Consider the following 19,533-nt stretch of genomic DNA (forward strand, 5'->3'; position numbering starts at 1 on the left):
CCTGCTATCTAAAGCTTAGTCATAATTTAATTACACCTTGCAGTTCAGGCACCTCCATTGGACCTTCTGCCCATGAGACATACTGTCTCCTGTTTGCAGAAAAAAAAAATTGTGGAGGGCTGCTCAGCTTGTTTGGCAGCCTGCCTGTCACCTGGGGTTTGCCTATATCACAGAAAATCTATTTTTTATTCCCTGCCTTCAGTCATGTTGGAACTTAATGTTGCATTGAGGCCAGTCCTGAGAATTCTACCAACTTAAGGGAAGCTAATGTGGAGAGAACATTTAAGAGACTATGATTCTATGAGACTATGGATGTGCTCCATGCTTCTTAAAGACAAGGGGGAAACATTAAATTAGGAAAGGATGAAGTGAAATAATGGGATCTTTCAGTATATCAAGTAAAAAATGTTTTCTTCTCTGTTCATGAATTTCTTTCACTTTGGTTTGTTTTCCTATTATGAAAGAAAAATTCTGCTTTTTCAAAGCCTAGCACCTACTTTTTTGTTCTGACAGGTCTGGATGCTATTATGGCTGACAGCACTGATTATAATGAGAGGCTGTGGGCCTGGGAAGGCTGGAGAGCTGATGTTGGCAGACTGATGAGACCATTATATGAAGAGTATGTTGAACTTGAAAATGAGGTTGCAAGGCTTAATGGTAAGTCAATTTTTGTTTTCTTTCTGTTTTTTTTTTTTCTCTTCTGGCTTCTAGAAACTAGTAAATATACCGTAGTCTTACCCAATTTTCCCAGGAATTCAAAACACATACATGATTTGCACATAATTTGCTCTTGGTGTGCATGTCTCAAAGTAAGAGGAAATGCAGACAACTGACATTGACCAGTTCAGAGGTTTCTTCCCAGCCTGGAACAAGAGGCACCTTTTTGGCCAAGTTGGTGCCCTTCTTGGTTGGCACTTTTCCCAAAGGCCATAATGCATCAGTGCCCCTCATTACATAGCACCCAGAGCTGCACCATTTGTGATTTATGGACAAGCACACTCCATCTAAACAGCTTCTGAGTGTTGCTGAGTTTTGGCAACATCTCTTTCCTATGGGCATTGACCTTCTTGCAGCAGCCACAGTCATTGGTTCATGTATAATCATTATTCCCTAGCTGGAATGATCAGATTTGGTAGGCCTGGGACAGCAGGTGCAGCTGGGTATTCAAAAAGGATTTTGTACCAAGGGAACTGTGCTTCCAGTCTGAGATCTCCACACAAATCATATGGAACTCTTTTCAAGGAATAGTTGCAGCTGCCTTCAATTTTCTTTTGGGGTCTTCTAAGGTAGCTTCTGAAGTAGCTACATCACCTCTCTCTTGGCCAGACTGCAGCTGTATCACCTGCCTTCCCATCCTCCCTGTTTTGCAAAAACTGTCAGGCTGGAGCTGGATAAGAAAATAGGGCCCAAATAGTAAGGCAGGGAAAAAAGCCAAACATTAAGAAATGGTCATTATGGCCTTCCTCTGTACCACCGAGGAAGAGACTTCAGCTAGGAGCCATTTTTACTCCAGGCTTGATGGAGCTCAGTGGACTGGAAGATGTTGTGGAAGTGGGAGCTGAATTTCACTGCCGGTGTCTGCATCTGTCCTGGTGGTTTTGTTTCTGGAAGAGGGGGTCCGTATTCAATGTCCACCAGTTTTTGCCTTCTGTGAGAACCTGTTAGCATCCAGCCTGAGCAGAGGCTGCTGTCCCTCATAGCCCAGGAGCTCCAGTCAGGATTCCTGGTTTCCTTTGACCTCCATCTCTGGACTGAATGACCCTAACGAGCAGATAACCATGACATCAATTTCTGAATTTCTTGGAAATCTCCCATACCTGCATGTTCATGAGGGAGACTTCAGGGAGGCTTTTTCCTCTCTGCTAAACCCAAACTATCTAGAATTTTGCTGCTTTGCTTTGGGGGAAGGCTGCAGGTCTGCATGAGATCTGCAGGGAGCTGCCCTTCTGCAGACCTAAGCAGTGCCACTTGTGGTGTCCTCACGTGATGCATCCATGCTTTACAGGTTATTCTGACTATGGAGATTACTGGAGAGCAAATTATGAAGCAACGTCTCCAGAAAATTACAAATACAGCCGTGACCAGCTGATTGAAGATGTGGAGAAGACGTTTGAGCAGGTAGAGGCAGGAAGAGCTCTCATCTGGGTTGCAGGGCTGTGTTTTGAAATGGTGGGCTCACGTGCTGATGTTATGAATGAAGCTGAAACCTGTTTTAAACTGGCTGATCTCAGTCTACGTGGGTTTAACAGAAACAGATGGGAGGAGACACACATGACTTTTCTACCTCTGTAGCTGTTCAAGGACCAGCTTGGTCCCCAAAGGCTGGGAAAGAGGGAGCTCTGCAGGTCCATGGGGTAGATGGCATCCTTGATACTCCAGCTCGAAAGTCAATGCTCCTCCCTCCCTCCCTCATACCTGAGCAGAACTTCTGTGGCTGGAATCTGGATTCGGTGCCTGAGCCCTGAGGCAGGGGGCAAAGCTAAGCTGCAGGTTTGGGGTACAGGAGCTTTTTGTCAGAGAGAGCTTCAAGACTCTCTGTTTAAGAGTAATGAGCAGAATACAGCAAAGTGAAAAATAAAAATGGTTTCCTTTTCCTCCTCTGCCTCCAGATAAAACCTCTGTATGAGCAGCTGCATGCCTATGTGAGACACAAGCTGGGGCAAGTGTATGGCCCCGAGCTCATCAGCTCCACAGGAGGCCTCCCTGCTCACTTGCTGGGTATGTCAATGCATCCATGGTGTGCAAGCCTGACTTTATACAGGGGACTGTCACCTACAAGGCACACAGGTGGAGAGCAATCTGACTGTTTAACCAAGATATTAACAAAAAGGTTACAGATAAAAGAAGGGTAGAGGAGAAATGGATAAATTCCTAGCAGAGATGACACAAGTGCTTAGCAGTAGTAGCAGGAAGGGAGGGCAGGTATTCTCATCCTCACCAAACCTCACATAGCACAAAACTCTAGCACTTGGCTGGGGCATTTCCCTCCCCTCTGCAGCACTTGTCTTCCTTAGAAATGAGAGATTCAGAGAGACTTGTTTTTCCTTTCAAATTTTACTCTAAGATCCCACATTTCATAACTTGGCTTTCAAATCATGCAGCATTAAGGTGCCATAAGTATTGTGTTCCTGAACATGGCACAACAATCATGTGGACTAAAAAAATGGATGTTCAGTTTTCATACACCTTTAGGAGTGTCATCAGTCCTGAAACCATATTATCCAAGAATTGCTGATATTGGGTAATAAAAGGATCCTTGATCTGAGTTTATCCTATATGCATGACCTTCCAGATCTGCTCCCCTACACATCTGGATCAGGCCTGGTTAGGTGAATAGGAGTGCCTATTTTTGACACTGCACGATTTATTGACATGTCTGGCACCTTTGAGCAATACATAATAAATCATTTAAAGTATTTATTCGTTTCTCTCTTTTTCTGAAGGTGATATGTGGGGTAGATTCTGGACAAATCTGTATGCCTTGACTGTTCCCTATCCAGCCAAACCAAACATTGATGTAACTTCTGCAATGATTGAAAAGGTAAGACATGCCTTTATGCAATATGCATTATGTAAGAAATCTAGAAGGTATAAAAATTATGTACCAAATATCAGCTGCTCTCTAGAAATCCATGGCTGCCCTCAGGCAGACACTGCCAACAAAGTGCTGCTCTTTGTATCCTTTTTTTTGCTTTTCACTTTTAAGCGTTTATGCATTTTTCACTGTACCCTTGGCTGTTCTCTGTTTTCCTCCACACTCTTTGAGCCCCTTAATCTTGTCTCCAGGTCTATTTTCCTCAGAGACTCTTATCCATTAAGAGATATATTTTGTACTTATAAATATTTCAGGACTCCTGGAGTGGGCTGGTATCAAATATGACCTTTGCCAGTCATTACCATAATCAAATAGTTTGTATATCACAGTTTGTTTTATTTTTGTCAGCCTTGTTTATTTGGATACAGCTAGAGAAACTGCAATGCTGCCTGTTATCTTTTGATAACTGCATAGCAGCATAAGGTCTGTGTTTGAGATCTGTAGAGCTAACAGCTGTGACACCACCTTTACCAGACCAAGAACATGGGTGAAGATAATTCCCTCTAGTCTTGCCAAAGCCTTACTCCTTTTTTAAACTAAAGGGAATTCGATGGAATTTGATGGAATTTGATTTCTGAAATGCAATTATTTACCTGAAATCTACTCTCCTCTCAAAGGCAGCACTCCATGAAAATGTTAAGCTGGTAAGAGAAGGAATAGTTGAATTTGATTCCTTAGCAGTTTGCAGAAGTCTGCTGCATTAACCTCACCTCTGTTTTACACTACTGACCCACTTGTAGTCATAAATTTGTGTCTGTTGAAGTACCACTGCAAGAAGGGAAGCATTATTTACCACTGCAAGAGGGGAAGCCTTTGAGCAGTGGGAGGGCTCATTCTTGTTGGTGGGTGTGCCCCATTTGGGATTTTCATCCAATCTTTGCCACCCAGGTCTCTGTGAGAGCTCATTTCAGTAAATGCAGAGCTCCTGCTGGGTAGAACAATAAAACTGCTGAATGGCAAAATTATCCTGAACATAACCATGCAGTTCTAATCTGATAAGCAACTCCCATAGATACATTTGCCAGGTTTTATGGTACTGGCTGAAGTCTCTCATGCTCATCTGTTGGGAATGTAGCTCCACTTCCTCAAATGTGTTGTCCCCAGGTTGACGGAAGTGACTGAAGGGTTGGATCACAGATCTGACATACAGGAATTCATTCTTTATCTTACTTTATCTTTTATTGAGAGCTTCTCTGGTCTGGGTCAGGTGCTATCTGCTGAACCTCTGAGTGCAGTAACCTATTTTGTTTGCAGGGAAAACACTTAATTCTAGTTAGCAGCAGAATTGACAGAAGTGCCAAAGACAGACACTACTGACTTACTCTCAACAGGCCAGGTGCAGGTGGGAAGCTCCTGGGAAATGTGTTAAGTCAGCTGCCCTGCATCAAGCAGAGCATTGGGAACAGGCTGCATGCAGAAGCAGAGGTTAATGGTGGCATTGTCTCTTTCAGAAATGGGATGCAATTAAAATATTCAAATCTGCTGAGGCCTTCTTTGCTTCCATTGGCCTTCCTAAGATGACTGAGGGCTTCTGGAATAACTCCATGCTCACAGAGCCAGCTGACGGCAGGAAGGTTGTCTGCCATCCTACAGCATGGGACCTGGGCAAAAACGATTACAGGTACTGGAATTGCTATGACCCCTTCTTATACTGCCTCCTGGAACAAACATACCTTCACTAAAGGTGCACCATGCTGTCTTAAGTTATAATTTCTCCTTTATTTTTTTTCTGGCTGAAAAAAGGGAGAGGGAAGACAAGAGAGCAGGGATCCTGTGGGACTGTAAACCTTTCTGTACAACTTTTCCTGTGAAGATCTACTCAAACTTACTCATAGATCTACTCAAGATCTACTCTCAAATTTTAGCTTGAGAAGTGACTAATATTTTTATGAATTAGAGAAATAATGGCTATGTTCTAGGGCTTAAAGAGTAACCAAAAATGCAGGTGGATACCAGTGAGATTTATGGACAACTGCACATTTTGCAGCAATGGCAGTGGGTCCCTGGGTAGCAAGGGAAAATCTCCTGACAGTCCAATGTCTATCTCCAGCAGAGTTATCCAGTTTCATGAAAATCCATCAGTCTCTTCCATACTTGGGAAAGAAGTGGGACAGCAAGTTCCCACACAATGAATACTTCTCACAGAAATTCTGACCCCTGTTGCAGCCCACACAGTTACCCAGGGAAGGAAGCTGGTGCACAGCAGAGCCTGAGTGAAACACATCAGTGTCCCACCTCAGCAGTCTGGGGAAGATGAAAAGAAACCCTCTTTGGAAGACATGCCTTTAGTAAATTGTAAACCCTACACAAGGATGAAGTAGCAGGAGTCACCAACACACAGGGTTTTATACATTACTGTCTTACTAAGACTGGTGGTTACTCACTCCCACACATACAGTGATTTTATTGCCAGGTTTTAGGGAACAGCTGTTCTCACAAAACAGCAGTTTTCTCTTACTCCGTGGACAATTTCAAGGTGGCTGAAGGTGTTTTGCTGAGTTGCCCAGAAGTATTGCTGTAGCAGGAGGATCTGCACTGCATACCAGGATGTAGCTGCCTGTGTTTTGCAAAGGGCATTTGCCCCATGGCTGTGGCACACAGGGATCAGCCAGCTTTTCTCTGGGCCACTCCCTCTCTAAGCACAGACACTTTATTCTGGTGTCTAGGATCAAGATGTGCACCAAAGTGAGCATGGATGACTTCCTGACAGCACACCACGAGATGGGGCACATTGAGTACGACATGGCCTACGCGGCGCAGCCCTACCTGCTGAGGAGCGGTGCCAACGAGGGCTTCCACGAAGCTGTAGGGGAAATTATGTCACTCTCTGCAGCCACGCCTGAGCACTTGAAATCTCTTGATCTGCTAGAGCCAACTTTCCAAGATGATGAAGGTAAATAAATGCATAAATATGATGCCCTTATGTGAAAGCACTTTCTGTCCTTATTTTGTAGCAGAAGATCATGCCTGCAAACTCAGCAATCGACTGACAGGCTTCTTATTCATCTCATTTACCAGAAAGACTACTTTTTCCCCAAATTGCATTGTGAAGCAAGAATCACTGCTTTACAATGCTGTTATATAATTTTAAAAGAAGTAGCTAGCACCTCACTGCCTTCAGTACTGAACAACTCATTCTTAAGTCTTCATAGTTCCTTTAGATAAGTCTCCAAAAGTCTTTTCAATCTCTGTTGCAAGAATCCATACATATCTCTATCAAGTATGTATTTAGCAGTTCAAATGAAACTGAAACTTGAGATTTACATCTCCCACTTAAGTGAATATTGAGTGACAATGTAGGTAGGCCCTCATTATAATGCTGTTCATCTGGCTTCTGAGCAGTGCCTTAGATGGATGAAGATGCACATTTTATACATTTTGAGATGTCTTCAGCTCAGAATTCCTCAGAGACTGGAGAGGTTCTCAGTGATGGGTAACTAAATGTAAATGTCAAAGGACTAGGTTATTTAAGAGTTTGGGGGAAAGAGACAAAACAGTGTGCAATTCCTAAATGATTTTATGTTTTTTTCAGTAGTATTCTTCCTTCCACTTTTTCCTTAGTGAAAATCTGTAATTCAAACAAGATATAAGCATTAGCTGTTAAAGGAAACAACTTTAGCCATCCAAACAGATACTAATTGCTACCATAACCATTACCTTAACTGCTTCTCTCTTCAGAAACTGAAATCAACTTTCTGCTCAAACAAGCATTAACCATTGTTGGAACAATGCCTTTTACTTACATGCTGGAGAAGTGGAGGTGGATGGTGTTTAGGGGTGAGATTACAAAGCAGGAATGGACCAAACGGTGGTGGGAGATGAAGTAAGTTTGAGAAACAAAGGGGATTTTTTTTTCATATGAACCTGCAAACCCAACCCTAGTTAACATACTGAGGTGTTTGTGCCCCCATAGGGCAGGATCTGTGTCTCTGGGTGTTTCTGTAAATACCAATAGAGTGCTAGATAGAAATACCCAACTGTGGTGCAGACAATGTCTCATAATGCCTCATGTCAGCTTCCTGATAAAGACAGCCCATGGCCTTTGCATGGCCTGTTCCAGATAAACATTGCTGTCCGCCTGACACATTACACAAGAAACCTTCACAGCTAAAGTACAGCCCATCTCTAAGTCTCATTGGTCTCATTGTGCTCTGGTTTGCTCCCCACATCCTTAAGGACAAGTGGAAAGTGAGGTACATTGTACTTGCCAGAGAAACATGCAGATCTCAATTCACCAAGTATCTGAGCACACTTTCCTTCAGACCGTGTAGTGCTTTTGGAGGCAAATTGTCTGAAAGATTTCAGACTGAATCTTTCCTTCTTTGTGTACCAAGATATCACCTTTCTTGGTACAGAAAATACAGTTCCCTTGGCAAGTAACAGCTTTTTCAGATTGTGCCCATCAATCAGTCTATTTTCAGCACCTTGGAGCACAAGATTAAAAATAAATGTGATTCAGACTGGAGTTTGTAATTTCCCAAGTTGGTTTTAATATGAGGGCAAAAAAATGCGAAGAAACCAAACAAGCCCCACACTGAAAATGGAGCCTGAACTCTAACATGAACATGAACAGCAAGCCTCCATCAGCAAACAGAATCTATAATAAAAGTTGATATATGCAAGCCTCCTGATCCACTGTAAAAATCAATCAGCTTCAATGTATTCAAAAGTAGCAGAGATGTCAGAGAAATAGAGAATGACAAATTGTTTAGGGAAGCTTATCACATCTGTTGCAGTGGCACTGCAAAGCTCTTTTCTTGAAATAGAGGTTTATGAAAAATATTTCCAGGGAAGCTTATTATCATTTTCAGAACTCAAGGCATGGGTTTGTTTCTCAGGAAACAGAGTCTCAGGAGAGGAAAATAAAGAGAAATCCTATCTCCAGCACAATGGCATAGGAGGCCATCTACCTTTTGGGTTGCCTAGTCTCTGCATGCCCTTACCAGGGATGAAATACAGGTCTCTAAACTTGGGATGGCCCAGGGCATGAGGTGGTTGTGTGAATCTCATGTCTTGCAGATTATTTCACACCACTAATTGATCCCTGCACACCTTGCCATCATACAAATCCCTTCCTTGCATTATGAGTTTCCAAACAGCTTCCTCTCTGTGGTCTCCAGCTGTGGAGCAGAACTCTTGGGGCTACTGGGAGCTGTACGGAATTCTTCTGTTTGCAAGTGAGAGGTGTCCATATGTATCAGACAAAACAGAAGGAAAGCTGAGTCAGATTACCTCTGCTTATTGTCTATAAACAGAAACCCTGTGTTGTTCCTTCATCTCCAGGAGAGCCATAGTTGGTGTTGTGGAGCCAGTCCCTCATGATGAAACCTACTGCGACCCTGCCGCGCTGTTTCACGTGGCCAATGATTACTCCTTCATAAGGTAGGGCAGTGTTTAATTCATGACTCAAGTTTTGTCTACAGAACAGCCCCAGCTAACTAAAACATCTGCTGGAGAGTCTCAGGATCCAATCTTATTTTGTTTAAAGCCCAGGCTGAAGGTTGCTGATTTCAATGGGAGTGTTTCTCTGCGCATGAGGGGTTGTTCCACAATAATCTCTGAGCACTGAGGAGGCTGCTGACCTTCTTGCTGAACAGGAAAGTTTCATGCTGCCATCAAACCAGCAGGAGCACTTCTGTATGAGGTGTTTTCCCCCTGGGGGATCACTGTGCCCCATGTCATTTGGGCCATGAGCATGCAGCCCTGGATGTCCGCTGTGTCCCAGCCACGTCATTTTAGAGGGCTCAGAGCAGAGAGCTGCACCTTAAAAACTTTACTCTCTTCTGATTTATGTGGCAACAAACAGATTTGGGGCTCTTCTAGTCCACTTGATCTTGGCATTTTGCTAGATTTGAGTTAGCCTAGCCTGTGAATATCAGCTGGCCTCTGTCCCTGTAGTGCAGTCTCCCAAGCAGGAGTGACAGCTGATGCAGCAGAGCTTTCCAAAGGACAAGGGCTTGCAGGTTTCCTTGACAGACAGCTAATAAAACCTGTGCCTCCCTTTTCCTTGCCCTTCCTGTAGGTATTACACCCGCACCATCTATCAGTTCCAGTTTCAGGAGGCACTTTGCAAGGAAGCCAGCCATACTGGCCCTCTTCACAAATGTGACATTACCAACTCCACTGAAGCTGGGCAGAAACTCAGGTAACAAAGCAAATTTCTCACACGTAATAAATTAGAGTGTAACAAAGCTTCTGGAGTAAATGAGTTTGTGTCAAGAATAAACCTAGCTTGGAAATTTAGCCTGTACTTGCTCAATTCATTTTGACAAGTTGACTAAATTTATGAACACTAAGGTTCTAAACATCAAAGGTTTAATTACTTGTTTGTGGGAATAAAATATTTTATTAATAGGAGTAGTGGGAGAAAGGAGTGAATTCAGAAGCAAAGAACACCTTTATACTGATCACCGAGTGTTTTTCTCATCACGATGGAGCATGGCAATAATATTACTTCTTGTTCCACATATACAGACAATTGCTGGAATTAGGAAGATCCCAGCCCTGGACTCAAGCACTGGAAAGTGTAACAGGAGAGAAATACATGAATGCAGCTCCCTTGCTCCACTACTTTGAACCTTTATATGAGTGGCTGAAAAAAAACAATTCTGGCAGATTCATTGGCTGGAAAACAGACTGGACACCATGTATGTATGGCTTGGGGGTGATTTAAGGACACAAGTTATTCTTCACAACCCTGGGTTAGCAAAGTGCCTCTCACTTCTAGCTGTTGGAGGCTATTCCCCCTAAAAAAGCAGGGTTTTGGGAAATAAGCACTGAGCTGTAAGTTTTGCTCACAGGAAAACCGACTGGCTTCCTTATGGCCAGAGCTGAAGAAGTCAGCCTGTGTGTTTGTCAGAGCCTCACCCAGTTCTCTGAAATTGAGGTGTCTTTTTTTTCATGATGGCAGTCCTCAGAGTGTGGGATGGCTCTACAGAAGGAGAAAGATTCAGAAGCTTGGTCTTGTGTGGCACTTTTCTGAGAGCAGTGTGCCTGTATTGCAGAGCTGGGAGCCACTTGTCCAGGGAGCTGGGTGTAGGGGCAGACCAGTACAAAAATATTACTGCTATGGTTTAGCTGACATGTGTTAGTCAAAGAGGGGAGCTCAAGGGGAGGAAAAGGAGGAGACTGTGGAAAAATGCATTTTTCAGCTTATTGTGACATTGAGTGATGGACCAGACAGGTTATATTTGTGTAATCATTGCTGGCACTAGCGAGCATTATAACTCTTACAGCCCTGTGCCAGTCTGATAGTGGGATTCACCTAAGCAGGCACCAGCATCTGCATCTAAGCTGCTCATTCCCAGTGATGGGAGAGAGGAATTCTCCTTCTATCTGCTACAAAACCAGACTTGGGAACTGGCAGCTCAGATGATTGTGTTTGCAGTAGAGGTGACTGAAGGGAAACAAAATCAGTCCCACCACGCTCTCCAAGGGGAGCAAATAAAGGAAGGAAGGAAGCTTTAGCCACCTCAACATTTTCCAGGAGCAGACTTTCTGTTGCAGCAGCTCTAACATGGCCCTTGTTTCTTTCTGAACCAGATTCTAGCAATGCCATCAAAGTGCGCGTCAGCCTGAAGGCAGCTCTGGGGACCGAGGCGGTGAGTGTGTCTGTGCTGTGGCACCCTTCTTATTGCTTGGGCAACAGAGGTGGTGTGTGATGGCTCAGAAAATGAGCCATAAGGGCATGGCTGATCTTTGTGTCTGAAGGGTGGCATCAGCTCAGCTGGAGGGTTATCACATATAAGGTGTCTTGTCCAAGTTTGTGGTCAGGGCTGCCTCTAAAATTAGTGGAGGAATTTCTGAGTGACGCCACCCATTTTAGGAAAGGCATCTCAGCTAGGTGAGTTATTCTGTAGAGATACCAATCATGATTTTCCTCCTCCTACGGAACAGGCCTGGAGGGCTAACATAGAGGAACCTGTGTACATGAAATGGCTGTATTTTCCCCAGATTTGCTGATGTCTCCACTTGAAGCTTCTACCTAATTTCTTCTAATTGCCATTATCGTGGCTATGGTGGCTGCCTTCAGAAGTTATAAGAGCAGCTAACTTCACATTTAAAAGCAGGCTGGTGGATCCCACTCTCTGTCCTTAAATGCTCTTGATTTCAAACTAAAACACATCTGTTAGCATTTCTCCATAGATTTTTGTTTGGCTGTGTACAGTAATATTTCCAGTCCCTGATATGCTCAGCTGCCTCCTTGCCCTCCAACCCTGATGCAGAAACAGCTTTGTTATTGAATTGCAGGGGACAGTGCAGCGCAGCTGCTTCTGTTTCATATGAGGCAAAGGGCTTTCATTCCCAAGAGCTTGTCTGCTCTGCCCAATTACACCAGCTGGTCCAATAAAATGTATTACAGCAATGAAAAAAATCTCATCAAAGCCGAAGATGGCTTTTACGATTTTAAACAGAGCGTTGGCTTAGCCCATCTGCTTAACCCAGGCTGCAAATTCACTCCTTATTCTAACTCTTCCTCTTTATGATAATCTCATGGAGGCAGTGTAGAAGGTTTAAGTGCAGACACTTCATTCCTGTTAATAGCCATTTTCACCTTGCAGGACATTAGTAATTTTCCAGGAATGAGTATGTCATCAGGCAGGCCATTTAGAGCTGCATGTTGGAGCCTGTGGCACCAGCAAGGACACAAACCACGGGCCCATTTTTCATGAATTGATGCTCTTGCCTCTATCACTCTCTCACACGCAAGCCCCACTGGAGTTTTATTGCTTCCTAGACTGCCTAGTCGAGTTAGATACAATTCAAAACTGATATCAACAGCATAAAAAGGTTCCATATTACAACACGTTTATTAGTCATTATGGTTAATGTTTAGCTTAATATCATTTTTATGCCTGCCTTTAGCCATCATAGTCTTTTGTTGTGCAATTGAGCAGCTGTAAAACAATCTCATACAGATTACTTAATTTGAATTATTGTATGGACAGTAGGTTCCTAAACTCTGAAGAGCAAGCCATACATTCTCCTCTCAAAACCAGTTCACATCACCGACTTGCAAGAAACCTTTTCTATTGGGTTGCTTTCTGCCTCCCCACAAATGTGCCTTTTGCTGAGCTGAATGCTGGTATGGCAGCAGCAGGTAGTGGTACATGTGTGAGCTGGCATAGAGAAAAGGCAGGGGGAATCTCGGGCAGAATCTCAGCCCAGCTACACACAGTGATGTGTTTTGGGTGCTTTGCACGGCTCAGAGTGCCCAGAAGCTGTGGGCAATTGTTTAAGGTGCATTTTGAGTTGCTTTGCCCTGACCTACCAGCACAAAGCAGTCTGAATATGCCAGCAAACAGTTTTGCACTTGTGCTCGCTGGCTCTGGAGAGAGCAGGCAGGGAAGGATTGCTGCTCTGGGGCTCAGGCAGGGAAGGATTGCTGCTCTGGGGCTCAGGTACTGCTGTGCTGGGGGCCAGGGAGCTGCAGCTCACACAGGCTGTGACTCAGCCCCAGCAGGGACGGTTCGATAGCCCCCAGTTCTGGCAAATTAAGCATCCAGACTCTCAGATGGGCTCAGTGCCAGCTGTACCAGAGCACGCACTGCCGCAATTACCCTGCTAATTGTTTTCAGGCTGATGAGATTAGAGCTGCAGCCGCAGCATTGCTGGATCACCGGTGCAGCTGATGAGGCTGAAACATCCACAGCTTTGCTGCAGCTGGGGCTTTATGAAAGTGCCTGCACAAGGGAAACTGCCACAGATCCCCACTGAATGCCTTGGGGTCTGTCACATTTAAATAAATGGTTCCAGGAGTGCCAGCCCCTGACTGCCACTTGAAAACCAGACCCCTCTCCAAACATTAATTCAAGATTCTCTACCAGGTCAATGCCGTATGTGTGATCACATTGTAAAGGGCTGTCACACAAGACAGTGTTAGAGAATGGAGAGCTGTCAGCCTGCAGGCATTTAGATGTATTTGACAATGAAAAATCCTTTTAAAATCAGAGGCCACACTTACACTGTCTTTCAAATCACATATGGGATCTCAGAGTGAACACACTATAAGAGAGCAGAGGTGCCTGGCAGAGTTCATTTCTCTCTGAAAGCAAAGCAGCTTCTGTAAGGCACAGTGTGGGGTGGGTGCCTGGGATGTCTGGGGAAGCCTTGTGGGTAATCACAACTCAAACACAGATCAGAAACCAGCCAGGTACTTCCACTCCACACAGCCAGTAATAGTATTTATAAAGGCAATTGAGAGGCACGGTGGCAATTAGACTACATTAGTCTGAAAAAGACAAAGTATAAGTTAGAGAAATGAATAAACTATTAAAAAGTTAACATGCTAAGTACAGAAAGCATCAGTAGAGGAATCAAGCTCAATTAGATCCTAGTAAAAATAATAATAAAAAACCAGCACTGCAAGCCTAAAGATGTTGGGCATAAATAGAAAATTGAGAAACCCCAACCATAGCCTCTTAGCTGTGATAGTGAACAGTGCCAGCTGCTGGAGGCAGCAGCAGTAACAAGAAGAGGAGCTTCAGTGCAGGGCTGTGCCAGCAGGAGAAAGCTGGGGGCATTTGCCTCGCAAAGGGAACTCAGCCTCAGCCTTTCCTGGTGGGAGCAGCCAGGGCTGGCACAGCCTCTGCTCTCCAAATGCCCTGGGCACTGCTCTGATTGTCGTGGCTTTAGGGGTACCTGTGCCTTTCCTGTGACCTGGTCCTGAATGGGCTGACAGCAGTGGGTTCTTTCTGCCCCTTCCTGCCCTTTATTAATAGAATCAGGACTCTTTAGGTTGTGAGGGACCTTTTAAGATTAGCTAGCCCAACACAACTGCAGTGAGAAAGGACATCTTCAGCTAGATCAAGTTGCTGTAAGCCTTACCCAGCCTGACCATGAATGTTTCTAGAAACTGAGTATCCACCACCTTTCTGGGCAACCTGCTCCAATGCCTCACCACAGTAAAGAATTTCTTCCTAGTAACTAATCTAAATCAACTCTCTTTTAGTCTAAAACCATTACTCCTTGTCCTATTGCAACAGATCCAGCTAAACAGTTTATCCCTGTCTATCCCTGTCTTCTTCATAGATATTTCTACATCTCTCTCATTTTACATCAGTGTCAAGAGGTGGACACATCTGAAAAATGCAGCTAGGTTTTATAAAGCCTGTTAAATCAGAGCTGCCTTCTACCACACCTTCCTGAATAATGCTCAAGAAAGTCAGGAGCTGACTTTCTATCACTGACAGCATTTATGGGCCTTCCTGCCCAGGTACCATAAACACAATCAAATCTATGCCTGAGTGGAATAAAAAGATATTGCCACAGAGTTCAGCTGGGGATTTTCCCTTTGTGCACACATGCTATTTCACAACAGACCAGGCTGCTTTATTACCTCCTGTGGTGGTTTTTGCCCCCTGTACAGCTCTTGGTCCTGCCCTTGGTCCTGCCCCAGAGAACCTGTTTCTGTCTTCCACTGCAAATAACTTAGGACTCGTAAGGCAGGCCAGGAGAAGCCTGCACACAGGCAATATATTTTTTTATATCACCTGTCTGTTCTCCAGGGAAAAAACCCCAAATATGTGCTTGCTGCAGAAGTATTGATGCAAAGAGTTTTTTACCAAAACAGACCATGAACAAAAATCTGAGCTCATCAAGCAAATAAATTAGCCACCTTCACACAACGACTCTACCACAAAGGTTCTCTTCCTTAACAGAACAGCTCTGCAAATAAAATTATATGATTAAAACAAGATCTAAATAATGAAATCTTTAAAATTCAAAGAGAATGTACAATATTCAATAGTAGGAATAGCCTTGCTGATGCCTTTACTCCCTGTAAGGCAGGGAGTGTGCTGGGACTGCTGCATCTTCAGCAGTCCCATATAAAGATGCCAGAGATTGCAGAGGGACAGCATGATGTCTGGCAGCAGGGATGCCTCCTTGGTTATTCTCCTGCACAGTGCCCAGATTAACAGATCTAAAGGGTTTGGGTTGGTTTCTGATGTGCTATCATGGCACAAATAAATCATACTGAAGTGCATGCCAAGCATCACAGTTGCTATTTCTTTTTAGAAGGATTTCTTAATGTCCCTGATTTCTTGCCATCTCTGAGGAATTTCTCTTGTGCTTTTTCTGCAGTATGAATGGGATGAAAACGAGCTCTTCTTGTTCAAGTCATCTGTTGCCTATGCCATGAGGAAATACTTTGCAAAGGAGAAGAAGCAGAAAGTTGCCTTCGAGTGAGTGGCTTGCCTAATTGTGCCAGCTCTGCCTGCATTGCTCCTGCTCAGCTAATGGCAGGAACTGGTGGGATTAATTGTGCCTTCTGTTAAATGTAAGGTGACAGAAACAATGTCAAACATTGTTTGCAAAAAGGCAAGATGACAGCTTGGGTATGTGAGATCTTTCCCTTCAAGAGCTTGAAGTTTAGGAATAATGTGCTAAAGTTAGGTAAGAAGGCTTTATCTCCTGCAGCTTATCAGTGATGGAGATGAACCTTTACAATTTGTGTCAAACACACATATAGAAAATGAGGGAAGGCAGACTGATTAAAAATAAACATTTCTAGCAATGTATGTATATCATACTGAATATCCAAGAGGTTTGGGGCTAAGGAAAGATAAACATGTTGACTATAAAGCACTAGAATTTGATACAGACTTACTAATCTTATTTAGGTTCAGTTACAAGTATAAAATCTTTCACCTGAAAATGATTTTGGTAAGAAAAACAACCCTTTTGATCAAGTATTTTCAATAATGTCCAGAAGCTATCTACTAAAGCTATTAGATATTACTTTATAGAACTACAGTCATGTAATATCTAGAATCTACTCTAGAAAAATAAGGAAGAAAGCTATTTTTTTCCACTTTGTACTTCATACATCACCTCATTCATGAGATCAACCCCAGACACTCTCTGTTCTGCAAGTGATTATGTGCTATGGAAAATTACACCAAGACTTGTCTTAGGTATGAGGGAGACTCTCTCAGCTCAAGTTACAAATTGGCACATAGAAAAAGGGATTCTGGCAGGAAAACAGATTTCACTTCCCAGCTCATTTCACTATGCCCTCAGTGTAAACTAAACCTCTGGCAATGTCAATCAAACACAACTGTTCACTGGCTCAAATTTAAAGCTAATGTCATCTCAACAATGAAAATAACCTTTTCTTCTGTTTCTCCTTCAGCGTTACAGACATTCATGTTGGGGAATTGACACAAAGGATCTCCTTCTACATTACTGTCAGCATGCCAGGTAATATCAGTGATATTGTGCCCAAAGCTGACGTGGAAAATGCCATCAGGTGAGATTTTGCTTTCTGGGAAAAAAAACCCAACCAACCAACCAAATGGAAGGTTGGAAGGGAAAGCAATGCTTAAGTCAGCTGAGGCAGAAGCAGTGACAAGAAAGTAAATTCTGCAGTTAAAATGAAAATAGTGGGATGAGAGATACTAGGATGAAAACTATTATGGCAGAAAGAAAATAGTCCATCTATCAGATGGTATCTTGGACAACAGCCAAAGTAAAATGCTCCAGGGTCTTGCCAAAATACATCTTATTTGCATCAGACCTTGCCAGCCGACCTAATTGCTGAAACTTTAACAGGAACTATTTTGTATCCTGAAATACAGAATACAGTATTGATGTGCATGCAGACGTGTGTCCTTCCTCTCATTTTTGAAAAGTCAGTGCAAGAATTATTGTTAACAAGGGCTCCAGAATAATGGTGTAGTAGAAAGACAGCCAGATGTATTTGATTATAGAGAGGAGGTCAGAGCAGGATCTAGTCCCCACTTACAGGTCAATAAACAGCCCTTTTATAGCATGGTGTGGCACCACTGTAAGTCACTGCTATAAAAATGATAAGTAAAACTGCAACTCTGCAGAAGATCATGGGTAATGTGCAGTGGGAAATGAAGAGGGCACAAATCTAAAAGCAGCATCAACCTGAGATGGGGTTGAAGGAGCAGTGAGATACATTGGTGAACTAAAGGAGAAGAATATGGCTGTGAAAGTAACTCTTGGGTTAGCACTCGGTAGCAGATGTGGAAGTTTAAGGAAAAACAGGCACAGATGATATACCAGGGAAAGGGGTTTCAGGGAAGTGAGAAACACACTAATCAAAATTGTGTAAGATTGTAGGAGGGAAACAGGTAAAATGATAAAGCTGCGGTTTTACATGGCATAACTAAGAAGCTTTTCAATAGACAAGAAATGGTAAAGAGAATGAAGGGCAAAATGAAAACAGAGAAGGAGATCAGAAGGCTCCTTTAATAAACGTTTAGACTGAGTTTAAGAGTCCATACAGTGTCTGAACATGTCAGTTAAGCTGCAATAGGTTAACGGTTTAAGTTTCTATGGTTGTTACTCACATGCCAGAAGGAAAATGGGTTTAGCAGTACCTCCTCTGCTGCCTTTTACACTGAGCTGTTCAGGGGAAGCTTGCCATGCTGAAGATTTATAAAAAACTGAAAATTGTTCCTTTCCTTTCAATATATGTGTGAAACCCTTTGAATTTGCATTTGATGGCAGGATGTCTCGAGGACGAATGAACGAGGCTTTCAGACTCGATGATAGTACCCTGGAGTTTGTGGGAATACTTCCAACCCTGGCTGCCCCTTATGAACCACCAGTAACCATCTGGTTAATTGTATTTGGGGTGGTCATTAGTCTGGTTGTCATTGGAGCTATTGCCTTGATCATCACTGGGCTGAGAGATCGCAAAAAGTGAGTGATATTTTTGGATATTCTGGTCATAACTACTGGGTGATGTCCCTATAATTGAATAATCAGGATTTTTTTACAGATTGGGCTTCAGTTTATCTGAAGCAAGTTAAGGAATGAAAGCCTGTTATCCCTTTCCCATCAGCAGTGATAGCTAAAGGTTCATCTCCCTGTCTCTCAGTACAGGACAGCTTTAGCAGCTTTATGCAATTTCCCCATCACCATCAGTTTAACCAAATGCTTGGGCCACAGGGAGCTGCAGGGTGGCCAGGCTGCTGCCAGGGAGGAGGGGATGTCCTGCTGGGAACATGGTGCCTTCTGCAACAGCAGAGTTGTCCACATTCACCAGCACCAGCACCTGCAGTTTTCTTTAATCTGATTGTAGGCTGTACAGTAATGACGTTTTCTTTAAATATTACTGCATTAACAAGTATAGCTTGGCTGGTTTTCTATGTCCCTCCACTAACAGGATTACTAAGAACATAGCAGATTTGCTACAGTTCTTTTTAAAACTAGCTCGATTTCTTTTATATAAATATTACGAGTTAAACACAGTATTATTTATAGTCAGGGATTCTGGGGATCCAGAAGGACTTGGAACAGAACAGGGACCTTCTAATATAAATGAATTTTTGTTACAGGAGAGCAAGAGAAAGCAGAGGTGAAGCAGGATCAAACCATGAAGAGGTGAACCCTTATGGTGAAGAGGGAAGAAGAAACCTGGGCTTTGAGCCAGCTGAAGAGACACAAACATCATTTTAAAAGGTGTGGGTACACTAAGGGCTTCTGTTTTTTTTAAATTTCACTTTTAACAATAGTGCCTAGCAAAGGAGTAAAACACTATGGATGTCATCAAACAATGTCTTCTGGTTGACCATTAATCCACTGGTTCATGGCCAATAGCAAGTAAATCTGCTGTTTATGTGGAAACTAGAAAACATGCATGGCTTTTCTATAAATTATGTGCATAACATTACACACCATTTGTGCTGCTTTTCATGTGTGTGCTGCATCCAACTTCTGTTTCCTGTGTAATGAGATACAAAAGCTTGGAAGTGTACAGTTGTATACAGACCAATGCACACAAAACAATAACTCATATACTCCTGAAGAACATCTCAATCTTTCCAGATGGAGACCTCAAAATTGTTTCTAAAGACAGTGATGAAAAAACCCTTGACTATCAGAAGAACCTTAGTGATAAAGAACTCAATTTGATATAACTGCAATTTTTGCACCTTCAAGAAATCTGTTTCAACGTAAAA

The 19,533-nt window shown here is 43.1% G+C and overlaps 1 protein-coding gene across 1 annotated transcript; it reads left to right on the top strand.

The window, feature by feature from the left end:
* The first annotated feature begins 539 nt into the window (after positions 1 to 539).
* ACE2 (angiotensin converting enzyme 2) lies at positions 540 to 19,221 on the top strand. Its single transcript, XM_071431145.1, has 15 exons — positions 540 to 657; positions 2,006 to 2,118; positions 2,610 to 2,718; positions 3,444 to 3,541; positions 5,047 to 5,216; positions 6,262 to 6,488; positions 7,274 to 7,418; positions 8,879 to 8,977; positions 9,618 to 9,740; positions 10,070 to 10,242; positions 11,138 to 11,196; positions 15,680 to 15,780; positions 16,731 to 16,847; positions 18,077 to 18,271; positions 18,910 to 19,221. The coding sequence occupies exons 1-15, from the start codon at positions 600 to 602 to the stop codon at positions 19,028 to 19,030; spliced, it is 1,908 nt and encodes a 635-aa protein (XP_071287246.1). The 5' UTR covers positions 540 to 599; the 3' UTR covers positions 19,031 to 19,221.
* Positions 19,222 to 19,533: the final 312 nt, after the last annotated feature.

This window comes from Agelaius tricolor, unplaced genomic scaffold, assembly GCF_023055355.1.
Source record: "Agelaius tricolor isolate 1412-34295 unplaced genomic scaffold, bAgeTri1.0.p SCAF_7, whole genome shotgun sequence".
NCBI lineage: Eukaryota > Metazoa > Chordata > Aves > Passeriformes > Icteridae > Agelaius > Agelaius tricolor.